A 24,567-nucleotide genomic window follows, 5' to 3' on the forward strand; every position below is an offset into this window, starting at 1 on the left:
CAGGTAGTCAGGATCCTAACAGAGCCTTGTGCCTTGTTCCCCAAGTCTGGGAAGCATTTGCAGCAATGGAGGCAGTGGCAGCAAAAGTGTGAGGGAAGCAAGGGGGGGTGGGCAAACAGTGGCAAGATGGGGGAGAGGTGGTGTGCACTGTACCTGCATGTATCCAAATTCAGTCACTGATGTTGTGCATTTGATGTTCTCTGCATTCAAATAGAAGTTATTGAGTCCTCAAAGCGCTTCACATACTTTTCTTCAGTTATCCTTAAAACTGCCCTGTAAAGTAGGCTAAATTATTGTCCCAGTATTATCACAGAATGCTTTGAGATGATGATGATGATGATGATGATGATGATGATGATGATGACATTTCCAAATACTGGGGCTTAAATTATGGGGATGGGAAGGTGGTGGTGGGGATCTTAAAGAAATCTCTCATCCCCTAACATACTAAGCTTAGCCAAATGATGCAGCCGTGTAGGAGGACTGACCCCTAAAATAAGGGGGGCTGGACCCTCTCTGTCCCCCCAATTCAAGCACTGTCAAGTATTGCTCTTACATATTTATAAATAGTGGTATATACATCAATAAAATACATAAATAAATGCATTTCAAGAGACGAAGAGATAGCAACTTGCCTACCTTGTGAATTTTTGGCAGAGGTGAAATTTTAACTGCTGATTTTCTGTCTCACAGATAACTACAGAGCATCAGTTCTGGTGGAGGAAGGACTCACACTGTTCCCTCCTTGAATCACTTGTTCCTCCTCCGCCTAGAGTTGCATGAATCATACAATAGATCAAATTAAAATACTGATTTTCACATTGAGATTTGGTTTATTTAATTATTTTGTGGTGTGTATTTGTGTTTGCAGGTTTCTCATCGTGAACAAGCTTTGTCTGAGGCTAAGAGAGCTTCTAACATCACTCAAAGCATTGAGGAAACAGGTAAGAGAAATCCGAGAATATACTGGGAGGCAAGAAGTGATAGCTACCCTTTCACACAGCAAATTCTGTTGTATGCATATGGATGAAAGACAAAATCCATCCACAATTAAGTCCTGGGAGTGCCATTAATTTTGACTGGAGAACTAAGCACCTACTTAAATATCATCCATCAAAATCAGTGGGACTTAACTTTGGATGGATTGTGGCCATAAAGATTAGAATATAATTAAGGTTATTTACACTCACTCCAGCCCAGAAGCCTTTGCATCTCCTCTTAAGCACATTCATACATCCCACTGATATGAATGGCGGTGTGCTTAAAATTACCTAATATATGCTTGAGTGTTTTTCACAAGTGCCCTGGGCTTAGGCAAACAATTTTTCTTTCTCTATTATTATTGTAACAATTCCCCTAGCAGATATTTAAATGTCATGAATATCAAAGGATATAATTACCTTGGACTGATCACCTAGGCAGAAATTAATAAAGGCTCGCAGTCCCTGTTATTGCAGTGTTCAATCAGCTCTGGTCTGACATGTGAAAGAGGTGCTGCTATGTCACACAGCAAATAAACTCTGGTTCATTGTGCTTCCAGCTCATGGCTAGGTCTTTCTATCTATGAAAGGTCCTCTGCTATCAATGCAAGAGAAATATTGCAGAATAAGAACCATAGAGTCTCCAGGCTAGACTTTGACCCAGAGGCCCATCAAATCCAACCTGGTGGTTTTTGGTAGCATTTTCCAACCAATCACGCCACTGGGAATGCTCAAGCCTTTGGGGATTCCTGAAGTAGGGATGGAGGAGATATTTGCTCCGGTTTGCAACACTATCTACACCCTTGTGCAAATAAATTGAAACAAAGCATGTTTTCTATCTTACTTGTAATCCTGTACTCAAAACAAACACGAAAAGTCAGTTGATCATTATGGTGCCGGAAGCTGGAAGCCAATAATAGAAATGATGTGCTCGCCACAATATATTGAGGTTCTATGAAAGAGAGTTATTCCAGAGCTGAAAAAGAGGTATCCTGGTGGTACTGGTACTGGGATATTGCAGCAGGACCTAGCCCCCTGTCACACATCGAAAGTGGTGAAGAAATTCATGACAAAGCGGCAAATACAGGTACTTGACTGGCCAGGGAATTCCCCAGACATAAAGCCCATTGGGAATTTGTGGTCTATATGCAAAAGTTGCCTCCGTTCTGTAGACTGTACAACTATAGAGAAGCTAATTCAGGCGATGATTCAGGTATGGTACAGGGATCTGAAAATCAACAGTGACTGTTAGAAACTAGTAGACTCCATGCCAAACCATGTTCAAATGCTGCTTAAAAATAGCAGAGGTCATATCCGCTAGTTTTGTATGTGAGTTTTGTACAATAAACTACTTAATTCATTACAAAAAAAAAAATTCTTCCAGTAGCACCTTAAAGACCAACTAAGTTAGTTCTTGGTATGAGCTTTTGTGTGCATGCACACTTCTTCAGATACCTATGAATTACTTAATTCATTGTTTGTTTCAATTAATTTGCACAAGGGTGTAACTCACACATCCCGAATAATATGCAAACCGTCCTTTGAAATTTGCACTTGGGGGGGTGAAATGCATACGTTAGGGGGAGTTGTTCATAAAAATGCATACATTTGTGAATATATGATATAAAAAATGCCATATTTTGGAGGGGGGATCACATACAAAAATGTGCCTGTGGGGAGAAGCACACAGAAAAATGCTGGTGAATTTTCATACAGCCAATATAGATTCAAGTTTTCATTTTTCATTTCATTTTCTTCCTGTATCATAGTGGTCAATGCAGCTACAGATGAGGAGATCCCAAAGATTTCTACGCAATCCTTAAAGCAGCACTTTGAAAAAACAGCCCAGTTCCATTCTGGCCGAGAGAGTGGAACGCCTGCAAAGCAGATCAAGGTCGGTGGTGCCAAAAATGGGATTATCTCCATCCGAACAATCCTGAATTGTTATCAATTTTTGCATATAGTTAACATTATTTTCTGAATTGCAGTGCCTTTAAATTCAGAATAGCTATGTTGCATTCGTTTAAGTGATATTTCCAGTGCAAATCTTAAGTCCGTAAAAAAGGGATGTGTGTGGCAAGGGGCGGGGTTATGCTCCAATTGTTTGGGGGCAAATTAAAACTGTGGCAGGGCAAACAGTGAGTCCTGCTAGAGTGTCTTCTGATCACTTGCAAGACAGAGTGTGATCACTGTTCTTCCTGCCAAGTCCTTGCTGCAATGAAGTAGTGGGATTTGATTACACTGGCTTTTCTTTGACTGAAAAAGATGTTAGGATGCTGTGAGCATGGCAGCCATTAGCAGAGCTGGGGTTGTGACCCTCCCCCCTTACCTTCCCATGTACCTGTTAGAGCGTCATAACAACATTGGGCTCCTTAAGAGTGATCCCATGAACCGATGTATAGTGACTCACAGGACAGTGCTGTTTGTATATTAAATTATATTTTGGTCTGTTTGGGAGATATCCAGGAAGATCTTGCAAGTGTTTAGTCTAAATTTTACAGAAATAATCTGGAATTCTCTAACATCCTTAAGCGTATTTTTTTATCAACACCCACCTATAAGGTACAGCTTTCCTTTTCAAAATACCCTTTGTGTGCTGTTAAATTCTTTTTCTCTGGCTGCATGTTCTGTATTCCATTTCCAATTCTTAGAAGAAGGCACACACACTATAGTGTAGATAAATGATATTTTACGGTTATAAACTATCTGGCTCCTTGCTCTGTGTTCTGTCTATTTACAATTCTTACAAGAAGGCATAGGCCTATGACTGCTGCATCTGTTAATATGAGATAAAAGCAGGCAAGATCAAGATTATCTCAGAATGTGTATATACTATAGTGCAGATAAATAATATCGGAACAAACTACCTTGTTGAACTAACGGGGGCTATGGATGAATTGCACCAGTTCTAATTCATAGAATGTAGGAGGCTGCCTTCTACCAGGTAGGCCCATCTAGCCTATTATTGTCTACACCGACTGGTAGCAGCTCTCAAGCATAACAGGCTGGGGACTCTCACAGCCCTGCCTACAGACGCCAGGAATTGAAATTTGGACCTTTCTGCCTGAAAAGCAGATGCTCTACTACTGAGCAATGGCCCTCCCCCAATATGTTGACTCACACTGTTGGACATTAGTTTTGTTCTCAGGTAGATTAGAAATTTGAGCTCCTGCTGCTTAGCACTTGGTAGGGCTGAGTGAACTATATAGAATGAATTCAAGGAAACAGTTTTTTAAAAGAAACAACTAATTTTGTCCCCTAAAGATTGAAAATGAGTATCAAGAAATGGCCTGGCCTTCTGCAGCCTTTTCCTCTTCTGCTGAAGTGGCTTCTGCAAATAGACAGCAAGGAATATATATGGCGAGGGACACCGAGTGCACATCTGCTGCCTCAGCTGCAGCTTATAGCTCCTCTTCCAAGTATGCAAGTACAGAGGAGTTTCCTCCTCCACCTTCTCCAGACTTACTACAGGCTCCACCTGAAATGACAGAGCTTTCCCAGTCCCCTGAATCCTCTCCCTCTCCATCGAAGCAGCCCCTTCCCAAAGATCTGTATTCCAAGCAAAGAAACCTTTACGAATTAAAGCGTTTATACAAACACATCCACCCAGAATTGAGAAAGAATTTGGAAAAAGATTACTTCAATGATATTTCTGATATTGTGTCTAGTGACACTGAAATAAGCAGCTCAGCTGCAAGAGATGTACGCCAGGCGAGGTATGTCTTTGAAAACACAGAGAGCAGCCCTCAGAAGTGCATGAGCCCAGAAAGGGAATATCTGGAGTGGGATGAAATCCTCAAGGGAGAGGTCCAATCTATGAGGTGGATCTTTGAGAATCAGCCTCTGGATTCCATCAAAGATGAATCTCCTGACCCAGACAATGTTAAAAGCATTGCCAGTCAAGAAATCATTGCAGGTGGGGATGTTAAATATACCACCTGGATGTTTGAAAACCAACCCATTGATGCACTGGGTGGACATTCTTCAGACAACACTGAAAGAGCAGACAGAATTCCTGAATTGGCTCGAGGCGATGTCCGCACAGCCGCGTGGATGTTTGAAACTCAGCCACTGGACTCAATGAATAAAATTCACCATGAGAAAGACCAGGAATCCAATGAAACCTCTGATGAGGAGATCACTGGCGGAGATGTGAAAACGGTGAGGTATATGTTTGAAACACAACATCTGGATAGCATTGGACAACTTTATTCAGTGGATGAAGCTAAGCTGCTGCAGCTCCGATCTGAATTACAGGAGATTAAAGGCGGTGTGAAGAGAAGTATAAGGCATTTTGAAACTCTACCGATGTATGTTATTAGAAACAATTTAGGCCAAATGCTAGAGATAAAAACTGTCCACAGAGAAGACCTTGAGAGAGGAGATGTCAGGACAGTGCGCTGGATGTTTGAAACGCAGCCTTTGGACATGATCAACAAAGATTCCTTGGAAATCAAAGTTGTCCGTGGAATCTCCATGGAGGAGGGTGTCAAAGGTGAAGTAGGCAGGGCAAAATGGCTCTTTGAAACCCAGCCTTTAGATGCCATTAAGGAGGAGACTGAAGAAACTGTGGTGGAAAAAGAAGTCATCCTAGGCACTGATGTCTGCAGAAAATGCTGGCTTTTTGAGACTCAGCCTCTTGACACTCTAAAGGAAAGTGAAGATGAAAATCCTCTACCCACAGAAGAAATAATCGGAGGTGACGTAAATACCACAAAACACTTGTTTGAAACACTGCCAATGGATATGCTGAAAGACAGCCCAGATGTTGGAAAGCTTCAGAAAATGGCTGCCACTGAGGAAGAAAAAGGGGATGTGAGGCATCAGAAATGGATTTTTGAGACTAAGCCCCTTGAACAGATTAGAGAGGAAAAGAAAGAAGTCATAAGAACTGTGAGACTGGAGGAAATTGACAAGGGGGATGTGAGCAGCTGCAAACATGCATTTGAAATGTGCCGTTTCAGAAAACACGACGACTCATGTAAAATCCATGTGGAAGGTGTAACAAGAGGTGCTGTAAAATTAAACAAAGGTCTTTTTGAAACAACTCCATTATATGCCATCCAAGATAGGCATGGCAAATATCATGAAGTTAAAACAATTCGACAAGAGGAGGTCGTGAGAGGGGATGTCAGGAACTGCAGGTGGCTCTTTGAGACAAGGCCCATTGACCAGTTTGATGAGAGTATTGAAAAAATTGAGATCATCAAAGGGATCTCCTCACAAGAAGTACAGTCAGGTGATGTGAAAACAGCCAAGTGGCTGTTTGAAACTCAGCCCCTTGACTCCATTAAATACTTTAGCAACATGGAAGATGAAGAAAGCACAGAACAGACTGAGACAACTGAAATTGTGAAGGGGAATGTTAAAACATGCAGGTGGTTATTTGAAACCCAGCCAATGGAATCTCTATATGACAAAGAGAATGTCACAACAGACAGTGAAGAAATCCGCAGAGGAGATGTCAAGACCTGTACCTGGCTCTTTGAAACTCAGCCTCTCGATGAAATAAGGGAAGAAGCAGAAACAGCCATAAAACTTCACACTGTGGAGCAGGAGGACATTCAGGGAAGTGATGTCCGCACAGCTTGTTTCCTTTTTGAGACTGAAAACCTAGAAAATATCCAAGGAGAAGAAGAGAAAGAACTTAAGCGGGTGGTGGAAATTGACATCCAGCCTGGAGATGTCTCCACCATGCGGTATAAATTTGAGAATCAATCATTAGACTCAATAAATGTCAGCTCAGAGGAAGTTGTGAACAAAATTAAAACCATCCAAAGTGAAGATATACAGAAAGGGGATGTTTTGCGTTGCTGTTGGCTTTTTGAGAACCAGTCAATTGACGAAATAACAGACCACCAGGGAGACAGGACCTCAGTTAAAACTGTTACAGACATACAAGGTGGAAATGTGAGGAAAGGATGTTTCATCTTTGAGACGTTTTCTTTGGACCAGATTAAAGATGAATCTTCTGTAGATGTCAGCACCAAGAAAACCATAAGTGAAGAAGAAATAGCCAAAGGGGACGTGAAAAGCTACAGAATGCTCTTTGAGACCCAGCCACTTTATGCAATTCAAGACAAAGAAGGGTATTATCATGAGGTGACTACTGTGAAGAAGGAAGAAGTAATTCATGGGGATGTACGTGGAACGCGGTGGTTGTTTGAAACAAAGCCTTTAGGATCAATAAACAAATCAGATAATGTGTATGTTATAAAATCTGTCACCCAGGAAGATATTCAGAAAGGAGATGTTAGTTCGGTCAGATACCGATTTGAAACACAGCCACTGGACACCATTTCAGATGAGGAAAAATTCATTGTACCCACAGTCGACACTGTGCAGGGTGGCAACGTGAAGGCCAACAAGAAATTATTTGAGTCTGAAGAAAGCCAAGGAGGCATGTATGTAAGAACAGTGAGTGTCAGCGAAATACAGCAAGGCAATGTCAAAACATCTACTTGGTTATTTGAAACACACACCATGGATGAGATTAGAGGAGAGGGGTCAGAGTATAAAGATGTCAAGACAGTAACAAAGGAGGATGTGCAAGAAGGTGATGTTCAGCATGCAGTGTGGCTTTTTGAAAACCAGCCTCTGGACTCCATTAAGGAAACTGACGAAAACGATACAAAAATAGATAAAGAAGAAATTCCACAGGCAGATGTAAAGACTACAACGTGGCTGTTTGAAACAACTCCTTTCCATGAATTCAATGAAAGCAGAGTTGAAAAGGAAGAAATCATAGGGAAAAGCGTGAAAGAAACTTTAAAGGAACTTTATTCTCACAAAGTCGTAGAATCCCATGGGATCATCTTGGAAGCAGATGAAATTGGCGATGTCCGAATGACAAAATATAAACTTATGAATCAGGAGGCTCCTGAAATACAAAAAGAAGAGATAATCAGAGGAGATTTAGCCAACATCATGTTGAACCTGCTGTCCAAACCAGGCCCCATTGAAAGGGAAACTAAAGTCAATGAAGATGAAAAGGGAAATGTGAATTTAACAAAAGAGCAATTGCTGAATAGATCAACAGATGTTCACATTGAAAAGGAAGAGGTAGTGAGAGGTGATATACAGCAAGCCATAAAAAACCTGTTTAGTAAGGACAGCTCTGTAAAACGTGGAATTTTAATTCAGGAAAATGAGAGAGGTGATATTAACATGACAGTCTATTCTCTCTTTCACAAAAAGGATAGTGATAAAATCGAGCAAGAAGAAGTGATATGTGGCGATGTGAAGCGTACAATTCATAGCCTTCTCTCTTCTGCAATGAATTATGAAATATCAGAAAGACCTAAAATAGATGATTCAGAAAGGGGAAATGTTCAGTTTTTTACAACATGCATAGAAGCTGGGGCACTAGATTATTTGAGACTACTCCAGACAGGGGAAAACGAAACATTTGCAAGACATAATCAAGAAGAGGAGGAGGAGGAAATTATTGGTGGTGATGTTGAAGCTACAAAACTGTTGCTTAAGAAAAAGAAGTCTCAAATTCAGCGGACAGTTGAGGAAACTGACATAATCCCTGGAGATGTGTGCAATGCAGTTAAAATCTTTACAACAGAGCCACAAAATACATCTTATCATGTATGCAAAGAAGAAATTATAAGGGGTGATTTGAAGGCAGCTTTAAATTCCCTCAGCCAGGCCATAAATCAAACAACTGTTACAGAGAAGGAAGAAATTATAAAAGCTGACATCCTTGCAATTCTGAAGTCCCTTAAAGAATCAGCTTCTCAGCTGAAGGAAACAGAAAAGCCTGATGTCATCCCTGGAGATATTAAGCAAGCGATTGAATCTCTGGAGAAAGCAAGAAACACAAAAAGCCAGGTATTGAGAGAAGAGGTTGTTCGAGGTGACCTTGAATCCACACTGAGGTCTTTAAAAGCAGCACAACAGTCTTTCAAGAGCGTCAGCAAAGAGGAAATGGTCAGGAGGGATGTTCAGGTGGAGGTAGCGAGCTTTCTTGAAACTTCTGCAGAAACTAAAACAAAGCTGCAGCAAACAGGCATCGGCCGAGAGATGAAGAGGCTCACTGAGCAACTGCATGAGCCACCTCAGCAATTAGTCAAGAAGCAAGTTAATGTAACTGAAAGTTCACAAAATAATATTGAAGAATGTCACCGGGAACTTCATGAAGGAATGAAGTCTGGGGAGACAAGCGTTCTCACTGGAGGCACCAGAGCAATCCATTCTGTTCAGAAATGGAGCAACAAGGCACATGAGTCAGATAAGAAAAATGTGAAGTGCTTATCTAATTCCCAGCACAAGGTCACCGAGAAAGTGGATAAGTCCACGAATAAGGTCAGAGTCCAGAACATTGTGAAAAGGGAAGCAAAAAGTCATACAGATCAATATGTGATTGATCAACCTGCTCTTCCTAGCACTATTCAGAAAAGCGAAAGAACAGAGAAGTCAGAGGGAGGTGGGACGCTGAGGAAAGGCAGTTCACCCGGCATTGTACCGTCTGCAAAGCAAGTAATGACTGGAAAGAAGCAGAATGTGTTCCAGGAATGTAAAGATGAAGAATATTTTGACATGAGCGTTCAGGAGGAGAGGAAAGAAAAATCAAAATTGTCGGCCCGTGAGCACAGCTCTCATCGCAGGGGTGCGGAGCAGCTGGTCAACATGTCAACTGGCGTGATTTCCAAAGCAACTGGTCATGTTGAAGCGCAAGGGGCGCAGCAAGATAGAAAACAATCTCAGTATTCAAAGGCAGTTTGCCAAGAGAACAAAAAGAATGTTAAGGCGACCCAAGCGGAGGTTTCCATGGCATCAGAGCAGAATATTAAAACCAATAAAAAAGTCAGAGTCACCCAGGAAATGCACAGCCAATTTAAAGAAGCCGAGAGGAAGCAAGACATTATCCAGCAAAATGAAAAATCCACAGTGAAGTTTCAAGGAAAAGCTAAAGTTGAAGCTGCGGCATCGGACTTCAGAGGTGTGGTGAAAAATCCACTGAATCCAAACAAAAACCCCAAAGGCCCAGACAGGACAGAAATTGATTCTCCGCCTCCGCCTCCTCCTCCCCCTTCGCCCCCAATATCAGTGACTTCATCTGAAGCAGATCTTCCTCTGCCTCCTCCTCCTCCTCTGACTCATTTCCTTATGGCTTCTGACAGACAAAGCTTTCCTTCCCCTCCGCCCCCCATAGGACAGGCTAAAGCTGAATATGAACATTTTCCTCCTCCACCTCCACCCCCTATCGAAGATGAGCATGAATTGGTGGCTTTGGCTTCATCTCCCGTTCCTCAGCCCTTTGCTGTTCATCAGGCAAAGCAAAGGAAAGAACATTTCCTCAAACGTCTAGACAACACTTTGCAGCAGTCGACTCAGCTTCATGCCAGTGTTAAGCCTGGCAAGGCCCCACACACCAAGAAACATCCTCCAATAGAACTTACGAAAGAGTCAGAAGCACACCAGCCGAAAACATCTCACAAAGTTCACCCAAGCATTGTCCAGAGGCACCAAGAAAACAATACCACAAAAATAATGGAAGAAAACATGGAGAGCACAACAACGAGGAATGTTGTTAGCTGTGAAAAGAGAGAAGAAAGAGTTTGTGCAAGGGCTGAAGAGCTTAGAAGGCCGGCATCAGTTATGGAAGTGATCAAGCTGGAGCCCTCGCCATTAAAGAAAACAAGTCCATTCCCGCTTGTCAAATCTCCTTCCCTGCCAGCAGATGTGACACAAGCAAGTCCTAAGCCTTATGTGCGAAAATTCAAAACCCCTTTAATGATCGCAGAAGAAAAATACAGGCAGCAAAGGGAACAGATGGAGCAGAAACAAACCCAAGATGTTTGCAAAGTGGTTATGAGAAGAAACAGTGAAGCTTCGGGAAGTTCAGTTCAGACAGAGCCAGAACATTGTCTGCCAGTACTAAAACCAGACAAACAGGATCAAACCCCTCTGCCAGGCCTTTTGCCCTCAGCTCCAGATCGGCCCACTCAGCCTGAATGTCAGGGAAAGGCGCAAGTTGTGATGTCACAAAGCAATAAACTGCAGTCTATGTCAACGGTATTGGCTGCTGAACAGTCTCAAACCATTGTTAGGATCTCAGCAGAGGAACACACTCAAAAAACATCAACGCATGAGTCAGAAAACCTAACAAAGCACTCTGTGTCTTCTCAGAAGGTACAGACCCAAGAAGAACATCTTATGCATGCAGGAGAGCAACAGAAAACTGTGGAGCATTTGCACATGCCCAAAAGCAAACTGGTCTCCCCTACTTTCAGTGTAAGAACCATCAAGCTTCCCACCTTAGAACAAAGTTCATATGAAACCCACAAGGAGTCTGAGGTGCATAAAAAGCAAGAGGGAACTAGCTTCCAGAATGCTGTGAAGCAAGAAGTTCAAGAGAAACAGAAAGACAATGTAAGCAATTCTATCAGAAATAAGCAAAGCACCACAAAGACAAATAACCAGGTGAATGTTGATGAGAAGATGCACGTGGGGAAAGGACTCCTAAAATATACAGAAGGCAAGCAGGACGGAAGAGAGAAAGATTCAAGTGAAGGGAAGCAAATATTAGTTCAAAGGAAAGAAACAGGGACAGAAGAAATGAAGCAAGAAAGAGTCTCCTTGGCTGTGGAAAGAAAGCAGAAGCAAGTCATCGCTTGCCCCAAGGAAGAGAAAGTAATAATCCAAAGAAAACAAGACGAGGTTAGCAATAAATCAGAGAAAATGGTCAAGCAAAAGATAATTGATATGCATCAGGAGTCACAGACATCTATCTCACAGAAAGAGAAAACATTTGTTTCAGAAACAAATGCCCAAAATAAAAAACTGTCCCAGAAAACTAGCAGCCTACAAGGAAAGGAATATGCCCAGGAAAAGTCCACACAGCAGAAAAAAGGCCTTTTAAAGGCAACAGAGATGAAGCAAGAACTGGCACAGAAAAAGACATTATCATCCATTTCACCAGGAGGATCACTGCAGAGTAACGAGAAAAGCCCAGTCGATATATTAGAGTTTTTGAGGAAACGTGAGGAGGTACAGCAGGTGTTGTCCAGAGTGAAGGAGTTTGAAACTGAGCCGAATAAAAATGGGCTCAAAACATTACAGGCGTTCTTAAATGTCATTCCAGAGTGGTTGGTAGAACAAGACAGGAAGCAAAACTTAGCTTACTTCACACAAGGGAATGATGTTGAGAAAATGAAAGAAGAGTTATCGCTGATTAAAGATCAAGCCACCAAAATGCTTGGATCCTTTGAGGAGGCCATCCAGACAGCCATGGATTCCACGAAACCCCAAAAACCGAGAAAAGAGTTTCCTAAAGTTGGGGGATCATTGCAAAAGATAGCTAAAGTAAGCATTGGTTCAAGCAGGAAAGAATCACAGGAGACTAAAGAGATGATCAAAGACACAAGGGCACATCGAGAGGTGAAACAGCAAGTTAGTGAACACAGGTTTTCGGAAACCAGAACTTCTTCACCCTCGACCCTAAGAATGAGAGCACCTTCACCTACTTACATTACAATTGAATCTAGATGCATTGAATCTCCTCTCAGGGAGGTCTTGTCTCCTGTTCAAAGGGAAAGTACCCCGGTTCCACCATCACCACCTCCCAGGTCTACTACACCAACGTCTAAGGTGCAGCGGCCAGCTGCCTGCCTCTCCCCCTCTCCTCCAAGAAGCCGTTCTGAGCAGCTGGCCAAGCTTAAAGACACCACAGTAAAACTTGCTCAAGGGGCAACGCAAAACCGATCAGTAACCCCAGTTCCTATTGTGGAAAAGAGGTCAGAGATAGTGAAATCTCCTGCAACACTCCGCCGACAAATCAAGATTGAGGCACGGCAATCTGATGTTTTGACTTCAAAAATGTCGTCTGTAAATGAATCCCAAATAACTGCTGGTACAGTGAAAAAAGCTCATGAAGAATCCAAAACAAACAAGACTCACATCTCCAAAAAGGGAGGAAACATTCCAGAAGGCTTAGAGCCACGTGGACAAAATATGGACTCTGTCTGCAGGACTCAAAATATTGAGGTTTCCAAGACTGGTCCCCAAGGTCTTGCGCAGAAGGCCGAAGTCCCTGAATTGATTATTCCCATAAGGAAGGAACCGTCTGCATCTGAAAGATTGGGCAAGGAGAGTGAGGATAAAATACATGTAGTGTTAGGAACACTTCATGATAAGCCAGTGGCTGAGGTGAAAACAAAGAAAAAGTACGTTGAGAATGGTGTAATCAGTGGTAAAATAAAAGAAGAAAGGCACAGGGTTAGGAAGGAGGAATTGAGCCAAACTTCCCAAGAGAGTGAGAAGAGATTAGATAGCTTCCAAAAGTTTCCAGGCAAGTGGCAAAGAGAACCCAAGGAAAATGCACCTTGCAAGCAAAAGCAATGTGCCATTAAAGAGCATCCCTTGGAACCCAGGGTGTGCTTTGACGCAAAGTTCCACACTGAATGCTCCTCCGGCATGGATACATTTGAGAACACCATCATGGAATCGAGAACTGCCACCTCCACATCACGAAGTGCAGATGGGATGCAGTCAGGATTTGGCTTCAAGCGTGCACCGCCAACCTATGAAGACGTCATCTCAGGGCATATCTTGGATATTTCTGCTGCTGATTCACCAGAAGAGCTGCTAAGGAATTTTCAGAAGACTTGGCAAGAAAGCGAGAGAGTCTTCAAAAGCCTCGGCTACACGGTGTCTGATGCTGCCGAAGCAGAAGTGAGAAGTAGCTTCCACGAGGAGGCAGAGTTTATCAGTGGTAAATAAGCATGCAGCGTGTGAGGCAAGTATTAACAACTTGGGAAGAGTATGGCACCATGGCAATGAAACATGGAGTGCAATTAATGTGTCTATTGGAAGAGTGAAGTTACATAACTCCAACTAACAATTCTTTGCTGGTGTTTTCCCCTCCCACTTACCCCAACTCTCTCTGTGTCTCAGAAATCTTTCTTCTTCCTTCCCTTTCCTTTCCAAAGGCATGTGCTTTGATATATGTGCCAAGTGTGGGACTAACCTAGATTTAGGTTGAAAAAGGCAAATGTTAAATTTGATTTCCGGGAATGACATTCTCCTGAGCATTAAAATTAGAACAAAATAATTAACATACTATGACATTTGTTTTAAGATACTTTTGTTGAGTCCTTCACTTTTAAAAGTATGCTAACATGTGTGGGTTGTTTTGTTTTTTTGCACTTAATTGAATGAAGGTCTTTGGATCTGCATGACGTATAAAATTAATGTGATCTTTTGCAGCCATCATTCTTTTTTTATAAAAAAAAGTGGCTAGTGCTTGACTTTTCCCTAGAATAGTATGCCCATAATGCAGGGGTGTCTTATCTCCAGCCACCTGATGTTGTTGGACTACAACTCCCATCATCCCTTGCCAGCATGACCAACGGTCTGGGATGATGGATATTGTAGTCCATCAACATTCGGCAGGTTAGCTACCCCTGCCTTACTGCAACTTCATTTTGTTTTATATGTGCAGGCCTTTAAAGAGATTTATAGCCCAACCCTTGCAATGTGCTCCGTGGTAATGATCAATTATAAAAGTGTGTTTAGGGCTGAAACCTCAGAATGCCAGACAGAGAGAAAGAAGACATCATAAAATGTTGCATTTATTTGGAGTTCTACTCTGTGGCGTGTGGAATTATTGTCAAAATTGATTCTCCCATAGGAAGGCATTCTCAATGATGTTTGTGCCAAGGGATGGGCACAAATTGATGGAGCAGGGAAAGGAAGCACAATAATATTGCACTGATTTGGTGAAAACACTTCATTCATACTATCGCAAATACATGTTATAGTGAAGGAGAGACTGAAGACACTAAGAGCAGTAAAAAACATTGTGAAAAGGAGTGGTGAAGTTATGGATATAATCACTAGATGTTATCCAGGTAAATAGTTCCACTTGTGGAAACACTTTTGGCTGCACCACAGAACTTCCTCTCCCTCTTCTCTGCCTGCACATCCCCGAAATATGTTGTGGGTTTCTCCACAACCATCTGGAACAGCTCTAAGTGGTTCATGGGGTTGGAAAGGAAGAAAAGAGGGAGGGGAAGTTTAATTGCATAGCCAGAAATGCTTGCACTACCAGAACTGTTGAGGGTGGTTACATCCATAGGATTTTGGGATTTCCAAACACTCTGTTCCAATATAAACGTGAAACCAACATTTGGGCTTGGAACCCATGAATAGGAAACAAAAAAAAGCTCATAGAAAGGGACTTTCCTGCCCCTTTCTCTCCCTTCCCCAACAACACTTTGGCCTCCTTGGATATTTATTTATTTAAAGTAATTATTATCCTTCATTCAAAATATTTTCCCACAGTAGTGTACAAGATTTAAAACAATTAAAAACCTTGTAAAATATAAGCAATATAATCAGGGTCATAATAACAGCAATAAAAACATTTCAGGTCGTTATATCACAGCTAAGAGCCTAAAAACAAAGGGTGATGATATTGATGCCATATTAATCCATTTTAATTGCTATAATAAAAGTGGTGATGGGCTTCATCTGTGAGGGATTTCATCTGATTTACTTGCATGCCACTTTTCCAACAGCAAAGTTAAGCTCAAAGTGCTTCATAGGAATAATATGTACAACATGTCAGTAAATACATCAATGTCAAAAATATAATAACAGAGCAATCCGAATCAGAATAATCTGGTCCCAGGGAAAATCAGAGTCATGGGACCATCGCCTTACCTAAACCTTTTCTGGCAGAGTTGGGGGCATTTCTCTCTTTCTCTCTCTTCCAATTAAATAATGCTAAAAACAGTTAAATCAGCAACCCAAGAACTGTATGAATGGTCTAAATGCAAAAAACCCCCACAGTGTCAATACATTTAAGCATAGAGGAGCACATGTAAAATATTCACAGATTGTTGTTGTTGTTTAGTTGTTTAGTCATGTCCGACTCTTCGTGACCCCATGGACCAAAGCACCCCAGGCACTCCTGTTTTCCACTGCCTCCCGCAGTTTGGGCAAACTCATGCTGGTAGCTTCGAGAACACTGTCCAACCATCTCATCCTCTGTCGCCCCCTTCTCCTTGTGCCCTCCATCTTTCCCAACATCTTTCCCTGGTCTTTTCCAGGGAGTCTTCTCTTCTCATGAGGTGGCCAAAGTATTGGAGCCTCAGCTTCACGATGTGTCCTTCCAGTGAGCACTCAGGGCTGATTTCCTTAAGAATGGATAGGTTTGTTCTCTTCTTGCAGTCCATGGGACTCTCAAGAGTCTCCTCCAGTACCATAATTCAAAAGATTAGCTCAACCTAAATAGGGTATTTCAAGAACAAAATTTCTTTCCAAGACCCATTCTCTCTTCTTCTGGCCAAATGTAATTCAAAAAGAAAAGGGAAAAAATCCAGATTGCTGTCATCTATTTTGGTGTCTTCTTTTTAGCAAGGATGTGTAAGCTGTGCCCCTTCCCCCAGATGTTGTTGGACTACAACTTCCATCATTCCTGAACATTGGCCAAATTTAGCTGGGGCTTATGGAAGTTGTAATCCAACAACATTTGGGGGAGGGGGCACAGGTGAGTCAGCCCTGGTTTATAGTTTCAGTAAGCAGGTGGTGGGACTGTGGAGTGGAGTTGGTCAGCTGGTTTCATCCATTCCTGGATGGAACACAGTCCCTCGCAGAGAGCACAGCAATGCAAACCTTGGCAGCAACTTCATTGCTAAACAGCATCAAGCCCCAAACACAAACACACACAAAGGGATCAACATCACTGTAATAATCCACGTTGTCCAAGGAGAACAGATCTGATTCAACAAAGTAAATAACACAAAATGTCTTGGACTATTGATCAACGCTGTTGAGCCAACCCTTTAAAAATGTATGATCTGCTGCCTGCAGAAAATCCCCAATGCAGTGAAAGAGGAAAAACAGGCATTTCCACTGAAATATGTGCTAAGAGGGAACATATGCATCGCCTCCCTAGTGGGAAGGTGTGGGCGAGCTCCGGCTGCAGAAATATGCAGCTTCGCTATGCAAGCTCCTGCTTGGCACATGACAGTGAAAATGTAAAAGTAGGAAGCATGAGTCACTCTTCCTCTTGGAATATTAAACCACAATCTGTGTCTTCCAAGTAAACAGGTGAGCCTAGTCTCCCAAGGATGTATAGGTTACGATGTAACATGGATTTTATTTGGCCCTTTAAACTGGAATCTTAAGTGTTAATTCAATGTGAGTCAAGCATTTCAGCTTTCTTAGTGGTGGCAAAACATTTGGTGCAGAGCTTGAAGGGGGGGGGAATGAGTAATAGCTCTGAGACCCTGTCTTATTTATTTCTAGAAACTGCAACTTCAGGGAAAGGAAACATGCCTACTTTGTCAAAAGAGAGTCTATCCAATGGAATGCCTAGTTGCCGACAAGCAGACCTTTCATAAATCATGTTTCCGGTGTCACCATTGTGGCAGTAAATTAAGGTAAGATGAAGTGAACAATTAACACGTTGACATACAAATACTGTCATAGCCGGCGTCTGTTCTCATATGAGTGATATCCAAGAGAGTGGGTCAAAAGTCAACAGACCAGGAATTCCTGCCGAACTCTAGCACCAAAATGGTTGTTTGGCAGGTCACTTAAGCTCTTTCTCTTTGGACATTTCCATCTAAGGGCGGGGGGGGGGGATATCGGTTCTCCATATTTTAGAACTTGTCAGAGCTGGATGCAAAATGCGATGTACGTCTTGTAGGTAGAATCAGAGCGACAAGAATGATTGGGTGGATCTGTTCCCTGGAAATTAGTTTCCATTTGCTATGTTTGCAAAATAATATTGCACATGGACACTAAATATGCTGTGTTTCCCAAGGAACTCATAATATTTATTTAGTTGAAAAATTCATTACTTGCCCTTCAACAAAAGGCCTCAGGACAGCTTACAGTAATACAATCATGCAATTAAAAAACAAAGAAAAGAAATATATCAGTTTATGTATTATTATTAAAAAAACAACAACCATGTAAAATGATTCCAAGAAAAAGCAGCAAAGTATAGATCAACCAAAAGAAAAGAGGTGCACTGTACTGCTCTTCTTGCCACGTTGCCCATTCCCATTTGGCTCCCAGGAATAGTAGTGATGTGACTGGACAGCCTCACCACGCTTGCATTGCTGTGCTGTATTTCAGTACGCTGCAGTTAATCAATACTTGTGTAATGAATCTGAAACACACCTTGGTTTATCTGAAAAGTGTTCAAACAGAAAGTACAAATGGGTTGTGCTTCCTCTTTCCACACTTGGGGGGTCATGTATGAAATGTCCGGCTCGCATACCACGCAGGGAGATGTGTGGCTATCAGATGCAAGGTCTGATGTTCCTTGGTGTGGCGATCACACAGGGTCCCCGGACGTTTAACGTTCTATTGATCCCTGTGCCACCACTGTGCTTGCTTCCCCGCTGCCACCAACCTGTTACTCTCGGGTAAAACACTGACTCCAGACAGTTGTTGAAAGTGAACCAAAAAAACAAGTTTATTTTACAAACATTAACAAGTTTATGGTTTCTCAGATAATATTCCTGTCAGTATCTCAACTTTAGTTTCTTTACCAGCCTATACCTTCCTAATACCTTCTGAGGGATTATCTCAACTGTTTGACTGACTCCTCTTAACACATTCTCTCACTCTCTCACACCAGACTAGCCCAACCCACAGATTTATCTTCTCTGTCTCTTCTAATATGTTTTTCTAAAGCGGGTGTCTTCAGCCTTTGGAGACCCATGATCTACTTTTAACCCAAACAAAGAACCATAGGACCCTGAGGATCATCTAGTCCAACCCCCTGCAATGTAGGAATATGTAACTGCCCCATGCATGGATCAAACTTGCAACCTTGGCATTGTCAGCACCACCCTCTAACCCACTGGCATGCATGTGAGGACTCATTTCTTCTTCTTGTGGCCATATATTTGCATGGTGGTGGTGCTCCTGTTGCAACCTCCTTTGGATCAGGCCACAACCGAATAGTGAGTTGAAGACTGATCCGTCAAAAGAATAGGCACCTTCAACCTACTCTTATTCCACACTGCCTCACAAAGAACAATTTCTATCTAGTGCTGCACACTGCCATGGTTTGTGCCACTTCTTGCACAGGAAGATAGCAGATGGCCCTGAAAAACCAATTTCCACATTTAAAACAAAGTTATAAAACCAAGATTGAAAGTGAATGTTATATCACTTGCTAGTAGACATAATCTGTTAGAATACATCGAATCTATAATCTCTGAGAATACATTAAATAAAATGCATTTATTATTTCTTTTCTAAAATGATATGAGTTAGGGCCATATTTATAGAAACTGTTATTTATAGGTACTTAAAATGTCAACTGAAATTGGATATTCTTGGAGCATTTGTGATAGATAGATGCCATAAAACACTTTCTCTTTGATTTGGCAGTTTGGGAAATTACGCTTCTCTCCATGGAAAAATATACTGTAAACCCCATTTTAAGCAACTTTTCAAATCCAAAGGAAATTATGATGAAGGTTTTGGACACAAGCAACATAAAGAATTATGGATTCCCAAAGATCAAAAAGGTCCCACTGGCTGTGTTCGTGCTCAAGAAGTTCATCCATCCATCTCAAAGACAGATAAACCAACGGATCAAATTTCAAATCCTGGAAGGCGGCGAGGGCATCGTGAAACTTTGGGTGAGAATTTAAAACAAAACACAGAGTGGGGGAAACTAAATGTCACATGGCCTCCTTCTATGGAAACACCCAAAAAATCATTTTCTATTGAGGAGGAGGTTAAAGTGAATAAACCAAAATGGCCACCAGAAGTTTCTGAACAAGAGGTCGTAAGGACCTGTCTAAATCCATGTATGGGTGACCGAAACCAGCATCAACTGGCAAATGGCGATGACTATATTTGGGAAACCAAGGAGAAAAAGAGAGGTGAAACTGTTGACTCCCAATCAAATAGCCAGCCCTTTCCTCCTCCTGCATCTCAGGGAGTGGAAGCCACAAATACCAGTATGACAAGGACATGCGAAGTAGGCAAAAAGGGGGGAAATGAAACTAGGCAAGGGAAAACAAGTGAAGCTGAAGAATCAGAAAAGGAGAAGGAAAGTGGAAAGAATGTGAAAGAATGTGGTAACATGGCTATGAAGGGTACTGAAAAGGAGATGGATGGAAGAAATAGCAAGGCTGATGTTGCGGAAGTTATACCAGTTACTAACACAGATGAGGACATCCTATTGCCGAATAATAAGGATATCACTTTCAACAGCAGCAATAACAACAACAACAACAACAACAACAACAGTTGTATATCCGCTTTTCTGCATCAGAAAATTGGGAGACAGGAAGTATCTCTTGGTGATATGCACTCTCTGTTAGGAGAATTGAGCCACACAAAGAGCGCTCCCTATGAGTATGCATTTGAAAGGCCAGAGAGAGAGACAGGAAATTCAGAACAGCTCAGTAGAACTGACCCTGACATGGGCTACTCTGCTGAGGCTTTAAATCTCGTTGAAGAAAGCATCAAAAGGAAAGTTACCACTACCTCAGATAGTCTTATTCGACATAATAATAAAATTGCCAGTTGTCAAAAACCACGCGCTAGCAACGCCGTCATTTTAAAGGAGGTCGCTAATGCAACATATCCTTTGGATAATGAGTTACTAGGCACCAGGGAAGCAGTCAGACATGCTAAAAAGTTAAATACTATTTCATCCGGTAACACAGAAACTTTTTTTTTATCCTGCAATGACAGCATTGGTCTGTTGGGCTCTTTTGGCGCAACCAAAGATATTTCCAGACCATATTCAAAAGACGCTATGAATGGTCGTATTAATATCTGTCAAGCAAAGGAAATTATGCAGAAAGATACAAGCGTAGATGCACTGGACTCAAGCTGTAGAGCTGTTCTGTCTTCTCAAGAAGATTATGTCAAGATGAGGAAGCCAGCTGATGGAGATCAATTTAAAGGAAATACACAGTATGATGATAATGAGTAAATGCAGTCCAATTGACCGAGCATAATTTGTTAACTGCGGTTAAACGTTTATATATCCATTATTTATGAAATATATCTTTCACATCCGGCTACCTGCCATAACTTTTTGTAAACACTTAAACCACGAGGTCGCACCAGAAAACATTTATTTGTACTCTATTTCACCAACGATTTACACTTAATTTGCTGGAGGTGTACTGGAATTCATGTATAGCTGAGAAATATCTGTCATGTCTGTTCAGACAAAGATAATCTGTATTTTAAAAAAATGTTTATTAAGGGCTACTTCATACATGCAAGCGCATCTCCTGTTTACCCAATGCTTGATAGCTCTGGCTAAAGGTGTGAACTGAAATGTATCTAGTTTGAGGTGACATTGCGTCTATGAAAATTCTCACTGTGGTTTTAGCTCTTATGAAGGGTCCCTTCACACATGCTGTAGATCATTGTGTTAGTGTTGCATTCAAGAGATGAGCGTGCATGTGTGACTCCATCCCTGGAAAAACAGGCTACAATATTATTCTCTTCTACTGCACTTTTTCAAATATATGCTTTATCTGTTGTAATAAACTTGGAGATGATGCACCTGGTGTGCTCTAAGAGGAAGACAAAGGTTTCTAAAGATATTTTTTCACCTACTGTTATTACTGTAAGTAAATGAGCTGTTGTTTCATGATATGGTATGTACATTTGCTTTCTTAGCTATAGGAGTAGCATTGTTTCTTTTTCATTTTTTTTAAGAAAAGAAATATTGAATCAGAGTCTTTGGTTGAAATAGATCGTCATAATGCACCATAATCCATTTATCCAGCATTTGCACATTATACATATCGTTTTTGTCGTTGAGGTATGATGTGCCTTCACATTTTTTAATCCAGTGTATACATTATGTTGCCTGAAAACCCAAAATAAGGTGCATGATCCAACCAAAGTTAAGCAGTATGCAGCAAGATCCTTTGCATATTTTCTTAAAAGTAAGTACTACTAAGTTCAATGTGGCTTACCTGCATAGATTTGCACACTAAAAGTCCCATTTAGCTCAATGAGAAAACAGTAAGCTAAGTTTCTCCCATTGGAATCAATAGGACTTCAGCTTGCTTGAGTTGGGCTGATCTACATTCAGAGAACTTCATCACGGGTGATATCTACAGAAATAGTGAGCTGGTGAGCCAATGCTAATTCACTGAAATATTCCAACATGACTGGAAACGAAACCAGGCTCTGGTTCAGTTTTAGAAACATGTAGCACTTTTGATGACTGACTTTTATGTACTGAATAGCAGTGATTTTTCTAGGTTAACAGTAGTCGATCTTGCATGAAAGCACTTCACTGAGCAGTTGACAATAATAAAAAAGCACTTTACAAAATGCAGCTTTTGAGTTTATTTTTAAGCCCAACACTTTTGAAAAAGTTTGGTAATAGCAAATTACTATAATGGTTTTAGCATAAGAGAATTACTTTGTGGTGAACATAAAAAATAAATTAAATAAAGTCAGCAGCACTGAAAACCAAACTGAAGCCTAACGTTCATAATTATTCCTCTCTGGGAAAACTGGCTCATAAAACTAAAGTAATATACATGATGAGAACAGAAGAAAGATGCTGAAGGGTGAGGCCAAAGGCCCATCTAATTTGAGGTGGCCAACTAGATGCCTGTGAGAAGCCTACAAGTGGGACACATGAGCAAAAGCACTCCTATGCACATAAACACCTTTTCAGTGACAGCATGAACATCACAAGAGCCAGTGGTAGACCATGAATTTATCGACTGTCCCGTTAAAGCAGTTTTGGGAGTTGGGATTTCAACCTCACTATGCAGCCCAGCATCCAGATGGGAATGCAAGTTGCCCCTTCCCTGGTCATCAGGTTGTAGTAGTAGTAGTAATAATAATAATAATAATAATAATAATAATAATAATAATAAGGTTATTTATTTATTTATTCATTTATTCATACATACATACATACATACATACATACTCTGCCTATCTGGCTGGGTTTCCCCACCCACTCTGGGTGGCTCCCCACAGAATATTAAAAACACGATGAAACATCAAACATTTAAAACTTCCCTAAACAGGGCTGCCTTCAGATTTCTTCTAAAAGTCTGGTAGTTGTTTTTCTCTTTGACATCTGGTGGGAGGGCATTCCACAGGGCAGGCGCCACTACCAAGAAGGCCCTCTGCCTAGTTCCCTGTAACCTCACTTCTCGCAGTGAGGAAACCTCCAGAAAGCCCTCGGAGCTGGACCTCAGTGTCTGGGCTGAATGATGGGGGGTGGAGACGCTCCTTCATGTTTACTGGGCCGAGGCCATTTAGGGCTTTAAAGGTCAGCACCAACACTTTGAATTGTGCTCAGAAACGTACTGGGAGCCAATATAGGTCTTTCAGGAACGGTGTTAGATGGTCTCAGTGTCCACTCCCAGTCACCGCATTCTGGATTAGTTGTAGTTTCCGGGATTGATTATTTGATGAGCAGGGAGGGGGCAATTTCCACCCTTCTCAGCTGATCTGCATGGATCAGCTGAGGAGGAGGAAAGCTCAGGATCTGTGTATGTATTTTGTATGTGTGTGACAGAATGTGGTGTGGCTCCCACTGCCATGTAGCTCCTGGAGCACTGACCAAGGCTGGGTGTGGCAAAAAACAGCGAGCTATCAATTCTGCTCTGTGTAAAGCACTCAGCTTAAGTGATGCTTCAAAAAGAGGGGGGGACTTGGGAGAACAGACTGAGATGCACTGTGTGGAGAAACCCACTTCTCACACTGTGAGCAAGAAGCCCAGCCTCACTCCACCGAAGAAATTACCGTATTTTTCGCTCTATAAGACGCACCAGACCACAAGACGCACCTAGTTTTTGGAGGAGGAAAACAAGAAAAAAAATATTCTGAATCTCAGAAGCCAGAACAGCAAGAGGGGTTGCTACGCATCAAAAGCAGCAATCCCTCTTGCTGTTCTGGCTTCTGGGATAGCTGCGCAGTCTGCATTCGCTCCATAAGATGCACACACATTTCCCCTTACTTTTTAGGAGGGAAAAAGTGAGTCTTATAGAGCAAAAAATACGGTAATGTTACAGGGCTGTGCTGTATAAAAAAATTGTGGGTAGTTGTTTCTTTTTTAAGATGCACATTCCCTCTACTTGAGAGCACTTTGCCTTGAACTGTTCCTATTATACAACTCATTGAACATTTACTCAGAGATTTGCCATCATCATAACCATCTCACATGGCCTTTTAGATGCTGATCATTTTTATTTGTTTCCGAGAAAAAGGTTGCATCCTTCACCCTTGCCTCCGATGAAACAAATGTGGTATTATGACCTGCATCTAAGTGATTGGCAGGGAGTGTGACTTTGCAAGCATAGATTCCATTGCACAAATGATTACCAGCCCAAAGTGCTCCCTGAAAAGATTTTCCATATATATATATATATATATATATATATATATATATATATATTCATTGCACAATAGTCTAAAACTTTAAGCAGTACTCTAAATCTTCCCTGAAGGAGATAAAAATGAGGCAGCTCATCCATACCAGAAATGAGACACATGGATCACTTGCCCAAATCCCCATCAATTTCAGTGAAGAAGGCTGAGTGAAAGAAAGAGAATGCGAAAGTAAAGCCAAACCAGTCTGTGCAGCACAGCC

The 24,567-nt window shown here is 41.6% G+C and overlaps 1 protein-coding gene across 1 annotated transcript in view; it reads left to right on the top strand.

Moving 5' to 3' along the window:
• XIRP2 (xin actin binding repeat containing 2) overlaps positions 1-22,283 on the top strand; it is an 86,226-nt gene extending 63,943 nt beyond the window's left edge. Inside the window, exons 5-9 of the mRNA XM_083702467.1 lie at positions 872-944; positions 2,750-2,874; positions 4,245-13,704; positions 17,247-17,380; positions 19,353-22,283. Of these exons, the coding sequence (XP_083558593.1) occupies positions 872-944; positions 2,750-2,874; positions 4,245-13,704; positions 17,247-17,341 (9,753 nt within the window). The 3' untranslated portion in view covers positions 17,342-17,380; positions 19,353-22,283. The remainder of the gene's footprint in view (positions 1-871; positions 945-2,749; positions 2,875-4,244; positions 13,705-17,246; positions 17,381-19,352) is intronic.
• Positions 22,284-24,567: the final 2,284 nt, after the last annotated feature.

The sequence above is a fragment of the Podarcis gaigeae genome (assembly GCF_964106915.1).
Source record: "Podarcis gaigeae genome assembly, chromosome: 1".
Classification (NCBI taxonomy): Eukaryota; Metazoa; Chordata; class Lepidosauria; order Squamata; family Lacertidae; genus Podarcis; species Podarcis gaigeae.